Consider the following 16,968-nt stretch of genomic DNA (forward strand, 5'->3'; position numbering starts at 1 on the left):
GAGTAAAACCTTAGAGATCGTCTTACAATAATACTTTTCTTGACTGAGATGTGCAGCAATCTCTTGGAAAGCCAGTGGGGGCTGGGAGCGGGGGAAGGATCCTGCAATTTTATGAGGAAGGCTTTTTGAACCCAAACCTTGAGGAGAACGCCCATGAAGCTATTTGGACTGGGGTGTTGGGTTCAATGCTGGATGTCCATTTCGACCCATCCTCGGAGGATAGCAGTGCCTCTGAGCACGTGGAGAGTGGCTCGCCTTGTTGTCCCATGGTTCGTAGGAAGCTGCCTCTTTCCAAGTCAGTCTGCTTACCCACCCGGGCCATTGTTCTGTGCAGCTCAGAGTTTAGTGCAGCGCAGGGTTCCTTTTAAGCAGAGATTGGACCTGGGACCTTCTGCAGTCAAAGCAGGTGTCCTGATGAAAAGCTGCCATTTTATAACGTTGCCCAGAATTGTCTGATTGGCAGAGGCCTTTCCTATTTAACTGCTTCCTGACCCGTAGTTGTTGACCAGTGAGATGACCGGTATTGAGCCTGGGACGTTCTACCTGCCAAGCAGTTGCACTAGACCATCAAGCGTTGGCTCCTCCCCATTGATGCTTTCTTTGGCGACCAATGGCGTCCGCAGCTCTTGCCTTCCTGATTGGCCGAAGTGAACACGAAATCATCCATTCAGAATTTTAAGTACCCGTATTTTTCGCTATATAAGACGCACCAGACCACAAGACGCCCCCTAGTTTTTGGAGGAGGAAAACAAGAAAAAAAATATTCTGAATCTCAGAAGCCAGAACAGCGAGAGGGGTCGCTGCGCAGCGAAAGCAGCAATCCCTCTTGCTGTTCTGGCTTCTGGGATAGCTGCGCAGCCTGCATTCGCTCCATAAGACCCACACACATTCCCCCTTACTTTTTAGGAGGGGAAAAGTGAGTCTTATAGAGCAAAAAATACGGTACTTCTACATCTCTCAGCCCACTCAAAATAGAACAGCGTTAGAGATTCTCCAAACCTTCCTTCTCCTCAGGGTCCTTTCTCCCACTGGCACGTCTAAGGAAACGAAAAACAAACAAAAAAAACTCCCACTATTTTCCTCCCCGCTCGTTTTCACTTCTGTTTTGTTTTTCTTTTTTCTTTTGTTTTTCCTTGCAGAAGGTACTCCGATCCGAGGTAAGAAAATACCCTCCGCAAACGCACACAAAACACCTGCCCCCCGCGGCGCTCACTTTCCCCGATAGCCTATTTGCCACCTCAACCTCTCGATTATAACCAGTTCTTGTTCCGTGTTAGTTGTGTGGTTTTTGATTTTTTTTAAAAAAAATTGAATAACAATCTTGGAGTTTTGTCACTGTTGTGGGTGTTTATTTACTGTCCTGCCTCTTGTCCTGTCTTCTGTGACTTCACCCCCCACCCCCATTTATTTCCTCCCCTCAATTCTGCATTTATTTTCAATGCGTGTATAATTCTCTTCCTTCCTTGCCTGGATGGATGGAACTGGCCGCTGTGTCTGTCGGGGGCCACGGGAGGAAGGTTTCCCAAGGTCCTCTAGGGGCCAGGGGAGGAAGACTTCCCAAGCTCCCCGCCACACTTGCAATTTATGATGGTGGGCTCAAACATAGCGCCAAGAAGCACCGAAGGTGTATTTTTTGTTTTCCTTGCGGTTCCTATTATAAAATCACTCCCGTTATTAAATCATTTCTCCTTCACAGTCCACAAAAGTGGTAAGGTTTAATTTGAACCCGGAACTGTTGTCCGGAACACGTGAATTGGGAAATTAATGCAATTGTATTTGTATTTTCTGGTAAAAATGGAGGGGGGGAGGAGGAGGAAAATATATCTCAAATGTCTTAAGAGAAGTTCTGCTGGATCAGACCAAGGATAATAATTTACCTCTGGAAATACCTCTGGAAAGCCTACAGTGTTCCTCTCCCACTGTTGGTCTCTAGCAACAGTGGCTCTGAACATGAAGGGTCTGTTGCACCATTGATAGACTTATCCTTTTGTGGGGTCTTGGACAGAGGTCTGTAAAGCTAGGGAACAGAGGGTGAAGAATAGGGACAAAGAGGGTTTCATCCTCCTCTCCAGGAGTGGCCGGCACCACCTGTTTTCTCTGCCGCCCCTGCCGATTTTGTGGTGAAGTTAGAGGGTTAGCCTGAGCCGAGAGAGCACATTATAAGCCATTGAAGTTGTGTGACACCTCTTAGTTTGCTGGCTCGCATTTTTCTACATGGAGAACTTGATTTATGCAAATTCCTGCATCGGGCTGCAGTCTGGCATGCACATAGCACTGTGTTCACGACTGTATGGTTTGCATACTCTTCAACCGCCATCTCTTTCCCGGAGGGGATTGCAAACATCTGTTTCCAGTTTGAACTCACTGCACAGTTAGTTGGCAAGATGTCTGAGCCAGGGCAGAGTATGGCAAGCGTTCATTTTAACCATGGTTTGTTGAAACAAATCAACTTTAGGCACTGGTTGGTGTCGCTGGCTTGCCCAGATAAACCATGGTTGCTGCTAAACTAGCCACACTTCCCAGGCCTGACCTTTGGAAAACGTAAACCATGGTTAACACTAACTACACTTCCCAGGTCTAAACTATGGAACACGTAAACCATGGTTAACACTAACCACAGTTCCCATGTCTAAACTATGGAACACATAAACCATGGTTAACAGTAACTACACTTCCCAGGTCTAAACTATGGGACACATAAACCATGGTTAACACTAAGTACACTTCCCAGGTCTAAACTATGGAACACGTAAACCATGGTTAACACTAACCACACTTCCCAGGTCTAAACTATGGAACACGTAAACCATGGTTAACACTAACCACACTTCCCGGATCCAAACTCTGGAGTAGATAAACCATGGTTAACGTTAACCACAGTTTCTAGGTCTGGTGTTCAGAGCAGATAAACCATAGTTAGCATTAACAACTTTTCTCAGGCGCAACAATCGAAACATGCATCTGCGCCACAGGAGGAAAGAGAGCTTGAGAATCATATGCTGGCTGGGGAGAGCCGTAATGTAAGATCCTAGATAGATAGATAGATAGATAGATAGATAGATAGATAGATAGATAGATAGATAGGAGAGCTATCGATGGTGAGAGAAGAATGAATAATGTGAACCAAGCCCATGTCCACAAGTGGCCACCACTTCTCACCCATGACCTATGCTATGCGAACAAGAGCATGCTGGGGTCGCAATCCTGCGTGCCCTTACTAGCGAGTAAGTCCCACTGAGCCCAGCTGGTGAGTAAGCCTCCTCGGGATCGCAGCAGGGCGCCGCTTTTGGGTAAGATGAAGAAGCACCGAGTGAGCGTCGGAAGCGTTGATCTGCGATGGAGAGGGAAGCGGGGAAGATGTTGCCCTTTCCCTCCTGCCCTGCTGGTCCTCTGAACTAACACGTTTCCCTTCCTCTCCCCGCTCCCGGACCCTCCTCCCATTTCCAGGTGGCCTTCAGATCGAAAGCAGCGAAGAGACCGACCAGGGGAAGTACGAGTGCGTGGCCAGCAACAGCGCCGGCGTGCGGTACTCCTCACCCGCAAACCTATATGTGAGAGGTAGGGAACGCCGTGACTCGCAAGAGTGGCAAATGCCATCCTCTCCAAATTCCTCTTCCCCCCCCCCCCAGCCTACACGTGCGCAGAGACACACACACTCTTCTGAAGGCTTCTGTTTTTTGCTGCGTTTCTCTTTTTCTCAAGATCCAGAAGGTGTTTGGGGTGGATTGCAAAGTCCGTATCTGAGACAAATGGGTGGCCCAGAGCCTGGCTGGACATTGGAGAGACCCAACTGTGTGGGAATATGCACTGGGGAGCAGGAGGAAATGTCTAATAAATGGGTCTGCACCTACCCTGCAGGAGGCCTCCGGCTAACAACTGGCTCAGTTTCCCCACTTTTTCCAACGACTGCTAGGGCAGGCCAAAGGGCAGCTCCTGTCCCTGTAAATATCCCACACCAACCCGATCTACATATGACATTCCTGCTTTGCAGCGGGTTGGGATGGATGACCCTTTAGGTCCCAACTCTTGTGAGTTTGCATGGACTGCGCCAGTGGAGGGAGTGTTTGGGCGTGCAAGTGCCCCAAGCAAGGAGCTGTCACCCTGCCCTTATTTCTAAACGCTTGTGTTTTTCTTTCTAGCCCGCCTAAAAATATACCTTGCTCTTTCTGTTCCCCCTGTCAAAAAAAAAAGGAGGGTTTTTTCCCCAACCACCATTGTGGTAGCCAGTACTTATGGGGTGGTCCTAAGCCTCTCCGCTGTTTAGACGTTATTACTGGGCTGATTGCCTCAGCCAAACTGGCATGGGACTGCAAGAAATGAGAGAGGCAAGTCTCTCAAGGCCATCTTTTAAGGCACTCACACCTTCCTGGACCCTTCCTCTCGGGATTCTGGGAATTGTAGTCTACCCAGAAGGAGGGGGCAGGGGTGCCAAAAGTACTGGAATTCCCACAAATCCTCACCCGCCAAGATGTCAACCAGTTGTTAAAGCTGATAAATGTTTGCGGTGTGGGTCAGCCTTTCCCTGATAATTCGGATTTTGTTCGTAATGCGGCCATCCTCCTTTGAGGCCGGAGGTACATCCTTATTTATTTTTTTATTCCTGTACATCACCTTTAAGGGACGTGGGTGGCGCTGTGGGTTAAACCACAGAGCCTAGGACTTGCCGATCGGAAGGTCGGCGGTTCGAATCCCCGCGACAGGGTGAGCTGCCGTTGCTCGGTCCCTGCTCCTGCCCACCTAGCAGTTCGAAAGCATGTCAAAGTGCAAGTAGATAAATAGGTACCACTCCAGCGGGAAGGTAAATGGCGTTTCCGTGCGCTGCTCTGGTTCACCAGAAGCGGCTTAGTCATGCTAGCCACATGATCCGGAAGCTGTGTGCCGGCTCCCTCGGCCAATAAAGCGAGATGAGCGCCGCAACCCCAGAGTTGGCCACGACTGGACCTAATGGTCAGGGGTCCCTTTACCTTTACATCACCTTTGCCAACCTGGTTCCTCTAGACCAGCCTTTCTCAACCTGTGGGTCCCCAGATGTTGTTGGACTCCAACTCCCATCACCCCTAGCTAGCAAGGCCAGAGCTCAGGGATGATGGGAGTTGTAGTCCAACCACATCTGGGGACCCACAGGTTGAGAACCGCTGCTAGACTACAGTAACCAGTAATGTCTGGGGGGCACCAAGTTGGTGATGGATGCTGTAAAGGAATGTTTTAAGGAGAGTTGTGCAGTCCCGCCACAGAATTATGATCAAACACCTGACCTTTCAAGCTGTCCCAACAACAGCACCCCACTTAACAAAAAAAGGGAGGGGAACCCCTTTTCGTATGTGATATCTAACCCTGCCAGGTGCTTAGACAAAATCGTGCACAAACACAACACCGTGTGCGAAGGGATGCTGAAACCCCCTAAAAGACGTGTTTCAGAGTCTACATCAGTGTTCCTTGGATCTCCAGTTGCTGTTGTGCTACAGACACACCAACTGCAGCCAGTTGTCATCAAGGATGATGGGGAATTGTGGTCCATCAGGGCCCAAGGTCAGAGAGGTGTGGTCTGGGTGAGGTTCAAACGGCTGCACGAATCAGGTGGCGTTGAGGTTCTTGGAAGGCCCCTGCCCCAAATGGCCAGAAGCGACCTGTTCACCACCATCAGAGTATAGAGTCTCACGGTCCAGCCAGGGGTCTCCCAACCCCCAGCCCTCATAGGCTCACGCCGTTCCGTCAAGGCTTGACAAACGGCCAAGTGGTTCCTTTTTGGGGGGTGTTTTTGGAAGCCTGGCCACACACAAAATGGTTCCCCATTGTCTCTGAACAGAAGGGTGCCGTCGTCAACAGAAGTGGGGCGCGGGGGGGGGTCCCTCTTGCAGTTATTGTGAAGAGATAGGCTGCAACACTTTTTCTTCCTCTTTCCAGTCTGATGTCAGGTGCACAAAAATTAAAATAACTTTCTGTATCAATGACTTGCCAAACCGAGCCTCCCTTTCAAACTATGGATGCTGGAAGCTGCGGCCTTCCTAAATATCTCCTAGGAGTACACCTTCCGTCATCTCCTAAGCATAGGTTTCCCCAGCCTCCCACTAGATACCCATAAGCCTCCTTGTTTTCACTACCTGGGGCAATGAGGTTGTTGGCGTCTCTGCTATGGACCAGTCCATGGCTGGTCAGCTTCATGCACCACAGTAGATCAAAAGCCATACAGGCCTTTAGAAATTTCAATGTCTAACACTGCAGTAAAAAGAGACCTCTTTTTCCAGTCTGCTTGGGGCCACATGCCTGATAAACACTGCTTATTTTCTGGGTTTTGTGTGTGTGTATTTTTTTTTACACCCAAGCTAAATTTTTAAAGGAGGCTTTTGTCTTTGTTTGCTGCTGCTGCTGTTACTGTTGTTGATGTTGTTGATGTTGTGGCCCAATGACAAAAAAATGAGAAATGATGTCCGTTGCCTCCATTGTTGATGCAACCAGCAACGTAGAGCGTAACGTCTGGTGCTGTGCTGAAGGAAATGTTTCTCAGAGTTTTTGTGCCGTGGGTAAAATCTCGGGCCTCGAGGGCCGAGCTCACATGATCCAAGACTCATGTGGGATTGTCCCTTCCTTTGTGGGTCTTCTGTGGGTTGAGAATTTTAACCTGCCACAGTTCAGAAATTGGGAGCCTTCTCTCGCCCCATTTGTTCAATTTGGTTGCTTAATTTTGTGTAAAAACGCTTCATTCTTCCCCTACAAAGCTGCGATGGTTTCGCCCACTCAGTCACGGAAAACGTTGGAGCGGTGAGCGACGGTAACCACGTCAGTCCATCCCCAAAAAAGCAGTCTAAAACCCGATATCTTTTGTGGGGACTGGCCAAAGTGTCAGAAAAGTGGGCCAAATTTACGAGTTCCTCTTTGTTCTGAAATTTAGACAGAGCTCTTTCTCCCCAATATCAATGCTTTATGTTGTTGCTTGCTCAGCACTGCGCAGTAGCGGCACCTGGTGGGGTAATACCAGCATTGCACAATATTACAACACCTGCCCAACCTGTCCTTCACCTCCTAGGAATCCAGAGAAGAAATGATTTGAAAAATTAGCTCTTTCCAAGTGCAGAATAATCACTGAATGACGCAGGTTGCGCAAGCTCCCCTCGGGAGCTGCTTACTGTTTCAAACCCAGCTTTGGAAAGCCACAGGTGTGGCGCATGTGTTTACGGAGACATCTGTTTGGGTTCAAAACGTAAGATCTTCCGTAGAGTCAGGCAGCATCTCGCATCGTAGATTGGGCAAGAAGCTCACCTTTGGAAGTTCACCTGGACAACGGAGTGCTCTCTCTAATAACTTCTGCTTCCTTATTGTGTTTTACGATAATCGCGCAAAAGGGAGAAATGGTTTGGATTGTGTGACTGGGGCCTTATCAGTATTAGCATTATTTTCCTTTTCTATCATTATTTCCAAAGAGCCTTGAACATGATTGCTGGGTCTATGGTTGTTTGTTTCCCCCTCCTACCGGTTTTTCAAACTGTTTCTCCCATAATATGCTTTTACCCCCTCCCAAAAATGGGATTTCAGGTGCACAGAGTAGGGTGTTTGCTCTGTTTGGTGTTCCTCCCCATTTCTGCACTTTCCCTGTTGTCTTTTTTAGTAATTTTTTGTTGTTAGTTGTTGGTAATTTTAACCACCGTAGGGAACTTCCGTCCACCCCCACCCCCTTCATGTCTGAATGAGTTTGGATGGGGAGGGGAGGAGCCTGTGTTGAAAGGGGCGGGGCTTTTAAGGCATGTCTGAATGGGCGCCGGGAAATGGGCTTGGCAGCTTCACAATAAACCAGAAGCACGGGAAACAGCATCCAATAATAATAATAATAATAATAATAATAATAATAATAATAATAATAATAATAATGAGCCCCCAAATATTCCAAGGGACCAGGTCGAATTGCGAGCCGCCATTCTCTTACCTGGTGAATGAGCCCAGGGAGACAGATGCAGCGCTTCTATCCAGGTGCAACTCACCTGGATTGGCACAGGGTGGCGGGGACAAGATTGCACCGACTCCGTTCCCCTGCAGTTCCCATGAAGACATGCCTAGGAGGGGTTTTCGAGGGCACCTCAAAATATTCGGGTGGGCGGCTGGAATTCCCTGGACGACGACTGACAGTGCCAAGGTGGAAACGAAGGAGAAGACTTCGTGTTTTTTTTCTTTTGTTTGGGGTGCCGTGCTGTAAATGTTGTTTAACCTTCCTTTCTCTGAACTGCAGGGGCTTTTTGCCAGATCTGTGGATGCAGGGTAGACTCCACCGGTGGGGTTGGGGGGTTTGGGGGAGGGTCTGATGGGGTGCAGGGGGGGGGTCATTACTGCCGAATTGGCAAGGAAGGGCCGTGCTAACACAGGGATGGGGGTCACGTGGCTAAATGTGGTGGGGGAAGACGGTCGCTGGAAAAAATTAAAAATGGACATTTTGAGATGATATATATTACTTTTTTTAGCTCGATATTTTTATTTTTTTAAGTTAAAAGGCGGAAATACGAAAGGAAAGGAAAGGAAAGCAATTGAAATTGCAGTTGCCAGCCGTGAAGGCCTTTTTTTACTCTCTCTGTGTTTCCCTTATTTTTCTTCTCTCCTCTTCTCATGTCATTGTGTTCTGCATCAAACCCCTTTAAAACATCCCTCAGAGCTACGAGAAGGTTGGTGTGGTTTTTTTTTTTCCTTTTTTACTTTCTTTACCCACATATTTTTACATTTCTTAATTAAAAAAAAAATTAATTAAAAAAATTAAAAAAGAGAGAAATATATAAATAATCCTATATATCTTATGATTGCAATATATCTTTTTTTATAAAAAATAAATTAATAAATAACATAAAAAATAAAATGGCGAATATATATATATATATGATTGAATATTCTTTTTTTAAAAAAAATGAGAGAAAACGAAAGAAAATCTCTGCGTTTATATATATATCTATATATATATATTTTATATAATAATTAAAAAAAAGTTGACAAAGCGAGACCCCCCCCCCTCTTCGTTCTCGGGTCTCGTTGGAGATGAGTTGAGTTGCATTGTGGGACGTGTGCGCTCTCTGCATCCGTTGGTTGCATTTCTGTGTGCACTTTTTTCTGTCGTCATGGTTACCTTGCTGTATGGACATTTTGGGCCTGATCTGCATGACAGGAGAATGTTTACGAGGCAACGATCTTTTGCATGCCGGTCCTTTTCCGTTTATTTTTATTTTTTTTAAAATTAATATTATTTCGTTTCTCCCGCCCCCTTTTAAATTTTTATTGTTCTTTCAAATTGTGTGCGTGAGTGTGCGTGCGTGTGTGTATATATATACATATATACATATAATTTCAAATGATTTTTTTTTTTTACGTTATCAGTGGAATTTTTTTCCCCTTCCCCCCCACCCGCAAATTTATTTATTTTTAAACATTTTGATTTTTGTTTTTTTTTTCCGTTTCTCTCTTTTTTTCTTTTTTAAAAAAAAACTTCCTTTGTCGGTTTGTCAGTCGGTTGGTTTCGATCGGTTATGCTGTGCTGTATTTTTATTCCAATTGCATTGTGGAAAAAAAGCCAGTGTTCCTGCTTCCCTTTCTTCCACCCCCTCCTCAAAATCTACCCCCCCAACCCACACCCCTCTGACGATTTAACAACCTCCAGCCCGATAATATTGCAGCCACACAGCTCTAATGCCTGTCTGAGGAACAGCCTCCCGGGACGAGGGGAGGGGGGGGTCTCAGCTAGGCGGTCCCAAAATGAACTTGAGCTTTACATTTCATGGGCTGCTCAAAAGGGAACTTAAGCGTTGCCCTCAAGTTCTCTTAACAATCCTGGACTCCCATTACACAACCAGAAATTTACTTTCCTTAAATTTAATCGCTTCCGGATAACCACCGCATCAAAGTGGTTTTAATCACCCAGTAAAACACACGTGCAAATCATGATGCTCTTGCAAACTTTTGCAAACTTTTTCAGCAGGGGGCCGGTCCACTGTCCCTCAGACCTTGTGGGGGGCTGGACTATATTTTGGAAAAAAATAATAATGAACGAATTCCTATGCCCTGCAAATATCCCAGAGGTGCATTTTAAATAAAAGGACACGTTCTACTCATGTGAAAACACCAGGCAGGCCCCACAAATAACCCAGAGGTGCATTTTAAATAAAAGGACACATTCTACTCATGTAAAAACACACTGATTCCCGGACCGTCCAATGGCTGGATTTAGAAAGCAATTGGGCCGGATCCGGCCCCTGGGCCTTAATTTGCCTACCCATGGTCAAGGGTTGGGCTTCCAATTCTGTGACGCCAACAGACCATAGCTGCCCCCCTACCTGTGTCATCTATTGATGACTCTGTCTGCAAAGGTTGCAAACGTTTAAAATAAGCCGATAAACGTCTCTTTCAGCACCCTGTTCAAATGTACATTGCAGCAGGAGGATTAAAGAATTCTTTTTTAAAGCTTCAGCTAAACCGTTGGTTATTCTCAAGATTCCCCACAAAGCGCCCGGGCTTCCACACAGAACAAAATCGCACCCGTTGAGGCTGAGACTTTGGCCCTCCAAAATATTGTTGGACTACAATGCCCATCATCCCTGACCGTCGGCCATGTTGGCTGAGCCAGGCAGCATCTAATAAGGACCACTTTCCTGCCGTTTTTAGTTCAGGGCTGGGTTACCTGTCACCCCGGGCTCTTTTTCTTATTTTGAATTTATATGCCACTCGGTTGCAGCAAAAACCCCTAAGCGGTTTACAATAAATGTTTAAAGGATCAGTGAAAACTGTCGAAAGCTTCCAAAGGGATTAAGATCAACAGTGAAACAGATTATTTATTTGACAAAAATAACTTTGCCTCCCTGGGTGAGAACCAGAAATCTGGGAAGTGCAGTTTGTTGAGGGTGCTGACAGTTGTTTGGAGAGCCCCTCAGAGCGCTATAGTTCCCAGAGCGGTTTAGTAATCAATCAAGAATAGGGGGGTCTCCTTACCACGTAAAATATACAGTGCAGATGGGGACAAAGTCCTGCTCAGAGTAAACCAATTCAAAGCGACATTCAAATTACATGTCTTGGTAGGCGTGCCTGAGCAAAGTTTTCAACAGGCACCAAGAAAGAAGAAGCACAAAGGCCTTTGTCTAATATCAAGTAGCAGAGAGTTCCAAAGAGTAATCCACCCCGATGGACTTTCTTATGTGACTGAGATGAGTGCCACATGAATACCCCTGGAAACCATCTGCATTTTGGATATTTTTAAAGCTAAACTTTGAAATCCTTTGTATTTGCGGGACGGAATCATCATAGGGTATTAGATTATACGTTATATGTAGGGCTGCCTCTGAAGATGGTTCGGAAACATAAGCTAGTGCAGAATTCAGTGGCCCAGTTGATCACCAGAACAAGACGGTTTGAGCATATTACACTGATCCTGGTCCGACTGCACTGGCTACCAATTAATTTCTGGGCCCAATTCAAAGTGCTGGCTTTGACCTATAAAGCCTTAAACGTCTCAGGACCACAACACTTCAAAGACCGCCTCTTTCAATATGAACCAACCTGGACCCTGGCATCAACCTCTTGTGCCTCCTCCTCAAGAGGTCCAGAAGGTGGCAACACAAGAACAGGGCCTTCTCTGCAGTGGCTCCCCGTCTGTGGAATTCTCTCCCCAGGGAAGTCCGCCTGGTGCCTTCATTAGACACCTTTCGGCGCCAGGCAAAAACACTCATCTTCAACCAGGCCTTGGACTGACTGACATTCAGTGCCCTTTTAAAATGTGTTGGGAGGAGGTTACTGGGTTTTTCTTGGTTTTTTTTTGTTATTATTATGTAGTATGCCTTTGGGGGGGACACGGGTGGCACTGTGGTCTAAACCACTGAGCCTAGGACTTGCCGATCAGAAGGTCGGCGGTTCGAATCCCCGCGACGGGGTGAGCTCCCGTTGCTCGGTCCCTGCTCCTGCCAACCTAGCAGTTTGAAAGCACCTCAAAGTGCAAGTAGATAAATAGGTACCACTCCGGCGGGAAGGTAAAAGGCATTTCCGTGCGCTCTCTGGTTCGCCAGAAGCGGCTTACTCATGCTGGCCACATGACCCAGAAGCTGTACGCCAACTCCCTCGGCCAATAAAGCGAGATGAGCGCCGCAACCCCAGAGTCGGCCACGACTGGACCTAACGGTCAGGGGTCCCTTTACCTTTACGTCTTTTTTATATCATGATTTTATCTTGTGAACCGCCCTGAGACATGCAGGTATAGGACAGTATACAAATTTAATAAATAAACAAATAAACAAATAAAATGCACCTCCCCATACACACTTCAGACAAAATCAGTTTGATAAGACTCCCCATTGCAAACTTTTGAAGGGTCTGCCTGCTTCTTATAAATGGCTCTCTCTCTCTGACTGACTGACTGACACACACACACACACACACACACACACACACGTATTCCGGCATTCCCAAATCAACCCCCCACCCACCCCAAAAAACCCCACCCCTCTTCTATATACTCCTATTTCCTTAATTATGACAAAGATGACAGCCTTATAAAACCCAGTGGGCAAGTTCCTAATGTGCAGGTATTAAAGCTGAGTGGTCGATCTGTTTGTGTATTTATTTATTGAGAAATCCGGTGCAGCTTTGACAGTTATCTGTCTCATTATTATTTCCTCTCTCTTCTACTTTCGCTTTCTCTTCCTCTCTCTTTCTTTCTTTCTCTCTCTCTCTCTTTCTCTCTCTGTCTGTCTTTCTCTAAAGATGCTGGTATTTCTATGCTCAGGAACGCCTGGGTGCTGGCGCTTTTACATGCACACACTTCATCCTTTCAGAGATGCTCCCCTCGCTTCTGGGGTTCGGGGGGGCATGCGCCTCACCCCAGAACACCCAAAAGCAGGGGATCCAGAGTATGGATCTGAACGCCAGTTTCTGGGTATCCACAATCTTCCCAGAAGAGTCCCTAGATAGACATTTGATCTGGACCAGCGCAGCTCATCCAATGTTCTCATGAAACAATAGAGGTTTCTTCCTTGCACCAAGGCATCCTTGACCCCACTTGCCCTCTCCTCCGGAGATTAATTAGCAAGGCTTCACTTAGTGTCCTCTTGACTGGGTTTTGCAAATGATTACCGCAGCTAGAGGACAGGGTGAGCTTGCAAGGCATGTGAGCTACCTTTCAGGCAAGTCGCAAGCCTCAGTTGTGGTCCAAAATCTCGGCAGGGCACCAATCGGGCGACGGCTGCTGTAGGTGTACGAGGCAGCAATAACCCTCCAGAGTTAAGAGTCTTCTGTACACGTTCTAGAAATGTGGAAAATAAATGAAATATATAGGGCCAAGATCCCAGGCTTAGTTGAAATTGGGTCTTGTCAAAAGCTATGGGGCAAGCGTACTCATGGCTTGGGGTTGGTCCTATGTGGAGCAGACCCCGGCTAATTAACGACCTAAGTAATGTAGGACAACTAACTCCAATGAGTCTACTCTGAGTAGGACTTAGTTGGGTGAAACCCTTGACGTTTAAGCCCCCACTTATTTCGGTGGGAACTTAAGCACAACTGACTTGTTCCAAATCCAACAGGTGGATGGAGCCTGTAGTGTAAAATATCTTGAGGCGAGGGGCTAACTTATACTTTGTGTAAGGGGTTAAGGCTACAGTGCTAACCAAGTGAGGGCAGGAATTTGAGAAGGCCAAACCTGCTTGAAGATTATTTTGTTGGAGTGCCAACATCTCCCACTCTTAAAAAATAAAAAAGCAAAAACATGAATTTTGCAGTCTGGGAACTTCCCTGTCCTGTGGATTCCTCCACTAGGATTTCTTCCCACAGAGTAGTGTGGTTTGTTTGGGGTTTTTTTAAGTCTGCCCCACATAAAAATCCTCAGAGAGTTATTGGAGGTCCTCAGTTTTTAAGCTCGTCTTCAAAGATACCACTTATTAACTTGCCCTGGTCCATGCCCCTTCAGGGGAGAGTTGAGGGTCTTCATATAACATCATTGGGGAGGCCTCCTGAGGGTAGAAAGTTTTGAAAAACACCACCTGTGGAGGAAGGACCATTCAAGGATAACCTGCCCATTGTAGGAGGACAGGTGTACTTGAAAACCTTGGGCATCTTCAATTCCAGTGGGGTATAAACCAGCCAGGCCCGTTACGAAAAAAATAACACGTATGTTCTGTAACATGCCTATGAAAAATAAAGCAAAAACTTTACAAAAATCAAGTCCATGGCCTACAGTGAGTAGAACAAACTCGGCCCTCCAGATGTTTTGGGACTACAATTCCCATCATCCCTGACCACTGGTCCTGTTAGCTTGGGATGATGGGAGTTGTAGTCCCAAAACATCTGGAGGGCCAAGTTTGCCTATGCCTGGAGTCGAATGCCTGGGTGGCCGCTGTGAGACCGAGATGCTACACTATTCGGGCCCTGATCCAGCTGTGATCTTCTTAGGGCTCCGGCAGTAATAACCAAACTGTCTTCAGGATATCGAGGCTTTGGGGGTGACCATATCTCAGTATTTCACTGCTGTGGTGCATTTGGAAGCCGTATCCAGTCAGCACAGCTGGACATTTCAGAACACATTGATGTGACATTAGCATTCAGTGTTGCAAAGCTACATTGAGAGGTTGCTTGGTTATTACTGCAATTCTCTCGTCCATAGGCTTCCTCTTTGTAAAGTTGTTGGATTCCCCCCCCATACCTGTGCTCCAGATTTAATCCCTTGAATTTATTTACCTTTTTGGCATGACACCTTTTGCTCCCCCCCCCAAGTTCTCAGTATTATTGCTTTGGTGTAGAGAGGGTTGGAGGGACATGGGTGGCGCTGTGGTCTAAACCACTGAGCCTCTTGGGCTTGCCGATCAGAAGGTTGGCGGTTCAAATCCCTGCGACGGGGTGAGCTCCCGCCGCTCGGTCCCTGCTCCTGCCAACCTAGCAGTTCGAAAGCACGTCAAAGTGCAAGTAGATAAATAGGTACCGCTCCGGCGGGAAGGTAAAGGGCGTTTCCATGCGCTGCTCTGGTTCGCCAGAAGCGGCTTAGTCATGCTGGCCACATGACCCAGAAAAACTGCGGACAAACGCCGGCTCTCTCGGCCAGTAAAGCGAGATGAGTGCCGCTGGCGACTGGACTTAACTGTCAGGGGTCCTTTACCTTTTTTTTTAAGGGAGTGTTAGGTTGGGGGTTTTTTTGCAGGGTGCATCTCTTTAAACACCCCCCCACACACACAACCCCCCCCCCCACCGAGGAATTCCCCACTCCCACCTCACCTGCAAACAAGGGACACCAGGGAGGTATCTAGAATACAGAAAGTAAGGGAAAACTTTGCAGGTTATGGGTTGTCTTCAGTGTCAGTCCTACTCAGAGCAGAGCTGCTGAAATTAAAGGACACAGCTAACCATTAACTGTAGTAGGTCTACTCTTGAGTAGGATTTAGTTGGGTGCAAGCCATCCATCCAGCTTTCAACCCTGATCTCTGGAACTCAGGGTGAGAGATCTGTCTCTTGCGGTATTATTTATTAAAATTCAGTCATCTCCACATTTGCATTGAAAGAGAGAGAGAGAGAAAGAAAGAGAGAGAGAATGAAAGAAAGAAAGAGAATTGGTCACGGGGTAAGTGGAATGCCCCCTGCTATTTTTGGAAAGCCTGCTACTTTTAAAATCTGTATTATCTGAGCTGAAAAGATACTGAACAAAACTTTAACGAGAATCAGTTAAATTAACACTCTGTTTCTGCAGAAGGATTTCTCAAGAGTTTCAGGGGAGTAAATGCCTTAAGACCAAATTACTTGCTGCAGGAACACTGTGCTATTTGTGATTTCGAAATCCTCTGCCTGCTTTTGTCTTATTATCCCTTTTTGCATTGCTGTTCTCTTTGTTTTTAGGGGGGTGGGTGGGGAATTTAGATTACACCTTGTCACACACACGGCAGACGAAAAAACAAAACAACAACCACCATTTTTAACAAATGCCACCCTTAATTTGGGGGGTGTCGATCGGAGCATCCGGCTGGGATCCAATTTGACTTCCGAATGATCCCATTTGCCCGTCGTGCAAAATGAACCAACCGATACACGAAAAAGGAAACCAGCTGAACAACCAAATTGGGGTGGGCGTTTAGAACAGTTCCCATGAGTTGCTGTATTTGGATAGCCAACACGCTAATTGTTAAAGGGGGAAGGAAAGAAACCCATCATTGTGGGTACAGGGTAAATAATTCCACTCATATCCCGCTTATGACAGGCAACATAGCCGAAATTTGCATCTAGGGGGAGACGAAAGGAAGAAGGAGTAGAGAGGTAACCACAAATCACCTGCTTGAGAAGGGACGGGACAGGTGTAATCTAATATTCACTACAAATATGTATATCAAGGCTGCACATTATTTTGCCCCCCCTTTCCTCCCCCCCTCCTCATTTTGGAGTAAGACAGAACGGACTCCTCTGTCTTGCCCAAAATGCTAATAATGTCCGCCTTCTCACCTCATTCGGAGCTATGGGCTTGCTGGGTGTCAAAATGTTTAAGACCATTTCGGTTTCCTTGGTGCTTTCTCAACCAATCACCCTTCAGTTTTGATTTGGTGTTCTTTTGGTTTTTCCGTTGTGTGGTTGTTTTAGTATTTTTTTTTTATTTTAAATTTTATTAAACGCAAAACAAAGCACAATTATTTCCCGCCCGTTCCTTATGTCATTACAATTGCAGTTGACTTCTATTTTACCACGTTTTAATTTCACATGGATTTTGTTTTTCTCCTCTCCCCCCGACCCATGACCTTCCCTCCCACCTACCTACCTACCTACCTACCTACCTACCTACCTACCTTTCCCTTCCTGTCTTAATTTTGACTTGATTTTCTACGTGAATCGGGGTTTGAAGCGACGAGAACTCGCCCCAAAAGCTACCCCACCCTCTTCTCCACGTTCCCAACCCTTTACAATCCCTTGCAAATTGTTCCTCTTCCATGGTAAAATCTGGGTGGATCCGGGTTGGGGGGGTGGTGGTCTGGGCACGGTGGGGAGAAATGGAATCAG

At 46.6% G+C, this 16,968-nt stretch overlaps 1 protein-coding gene and 1 long non-coding RNA gene across 16 annotated transcripts in view; one reads left to right on the plus strand and one right to left on the minus strand.

The window, feature by feature from the left end:
* Positions 1-16,968, plus strand: part of PTPRS (protein tyrosine phosphatase receptor type S) — a 310,037-nt gene that overhangs the window by 192,326 nt on the left and 100,743 nt on the right. For 9 of the 15 annotated variants that reach the window (XM_081177568.1, XM_081177569.1, XM_081177570.1 and 6 more), the window contains one exon: positions 3,448-3,570. In XM_081177568.1, coding sequence (XP_081033694.1) covers positions 3,448-3,570 — 123 coding nt within the window. The remainder of the gene's footprint in view (positions 1-3,447; positions 3,571-16,968) is intronic. The other 6 variants (XM_081177572.1, XM_081177565.1, XM_081177574.1 and 3 more) reach the window with 1 other exon arrangement.
* Positions 12,624-15,045, minus strand: LOC308577809. The gene is made up of 2 exons (XR_014003707.1): positions 14,533-15,045; positions 12,624-14,386 (listed from the first exon to the last, which is right to left on the minus strand). It is a non-coding gene; the product is annotated as an uncharacterized lncRNA (long non-coding RNA).

Source organism: Podarcis bocagei, assembly GCF_964188305.1.
Source record: "Podarcis bocagei genome assembly, chromosome: 18".
Lineage (NCBI taxonomy): Eukaryota > Metazoa > Chordata > Lepidosauria > Squamata > Lacertidae > Podarcis > Podarcis bocagei.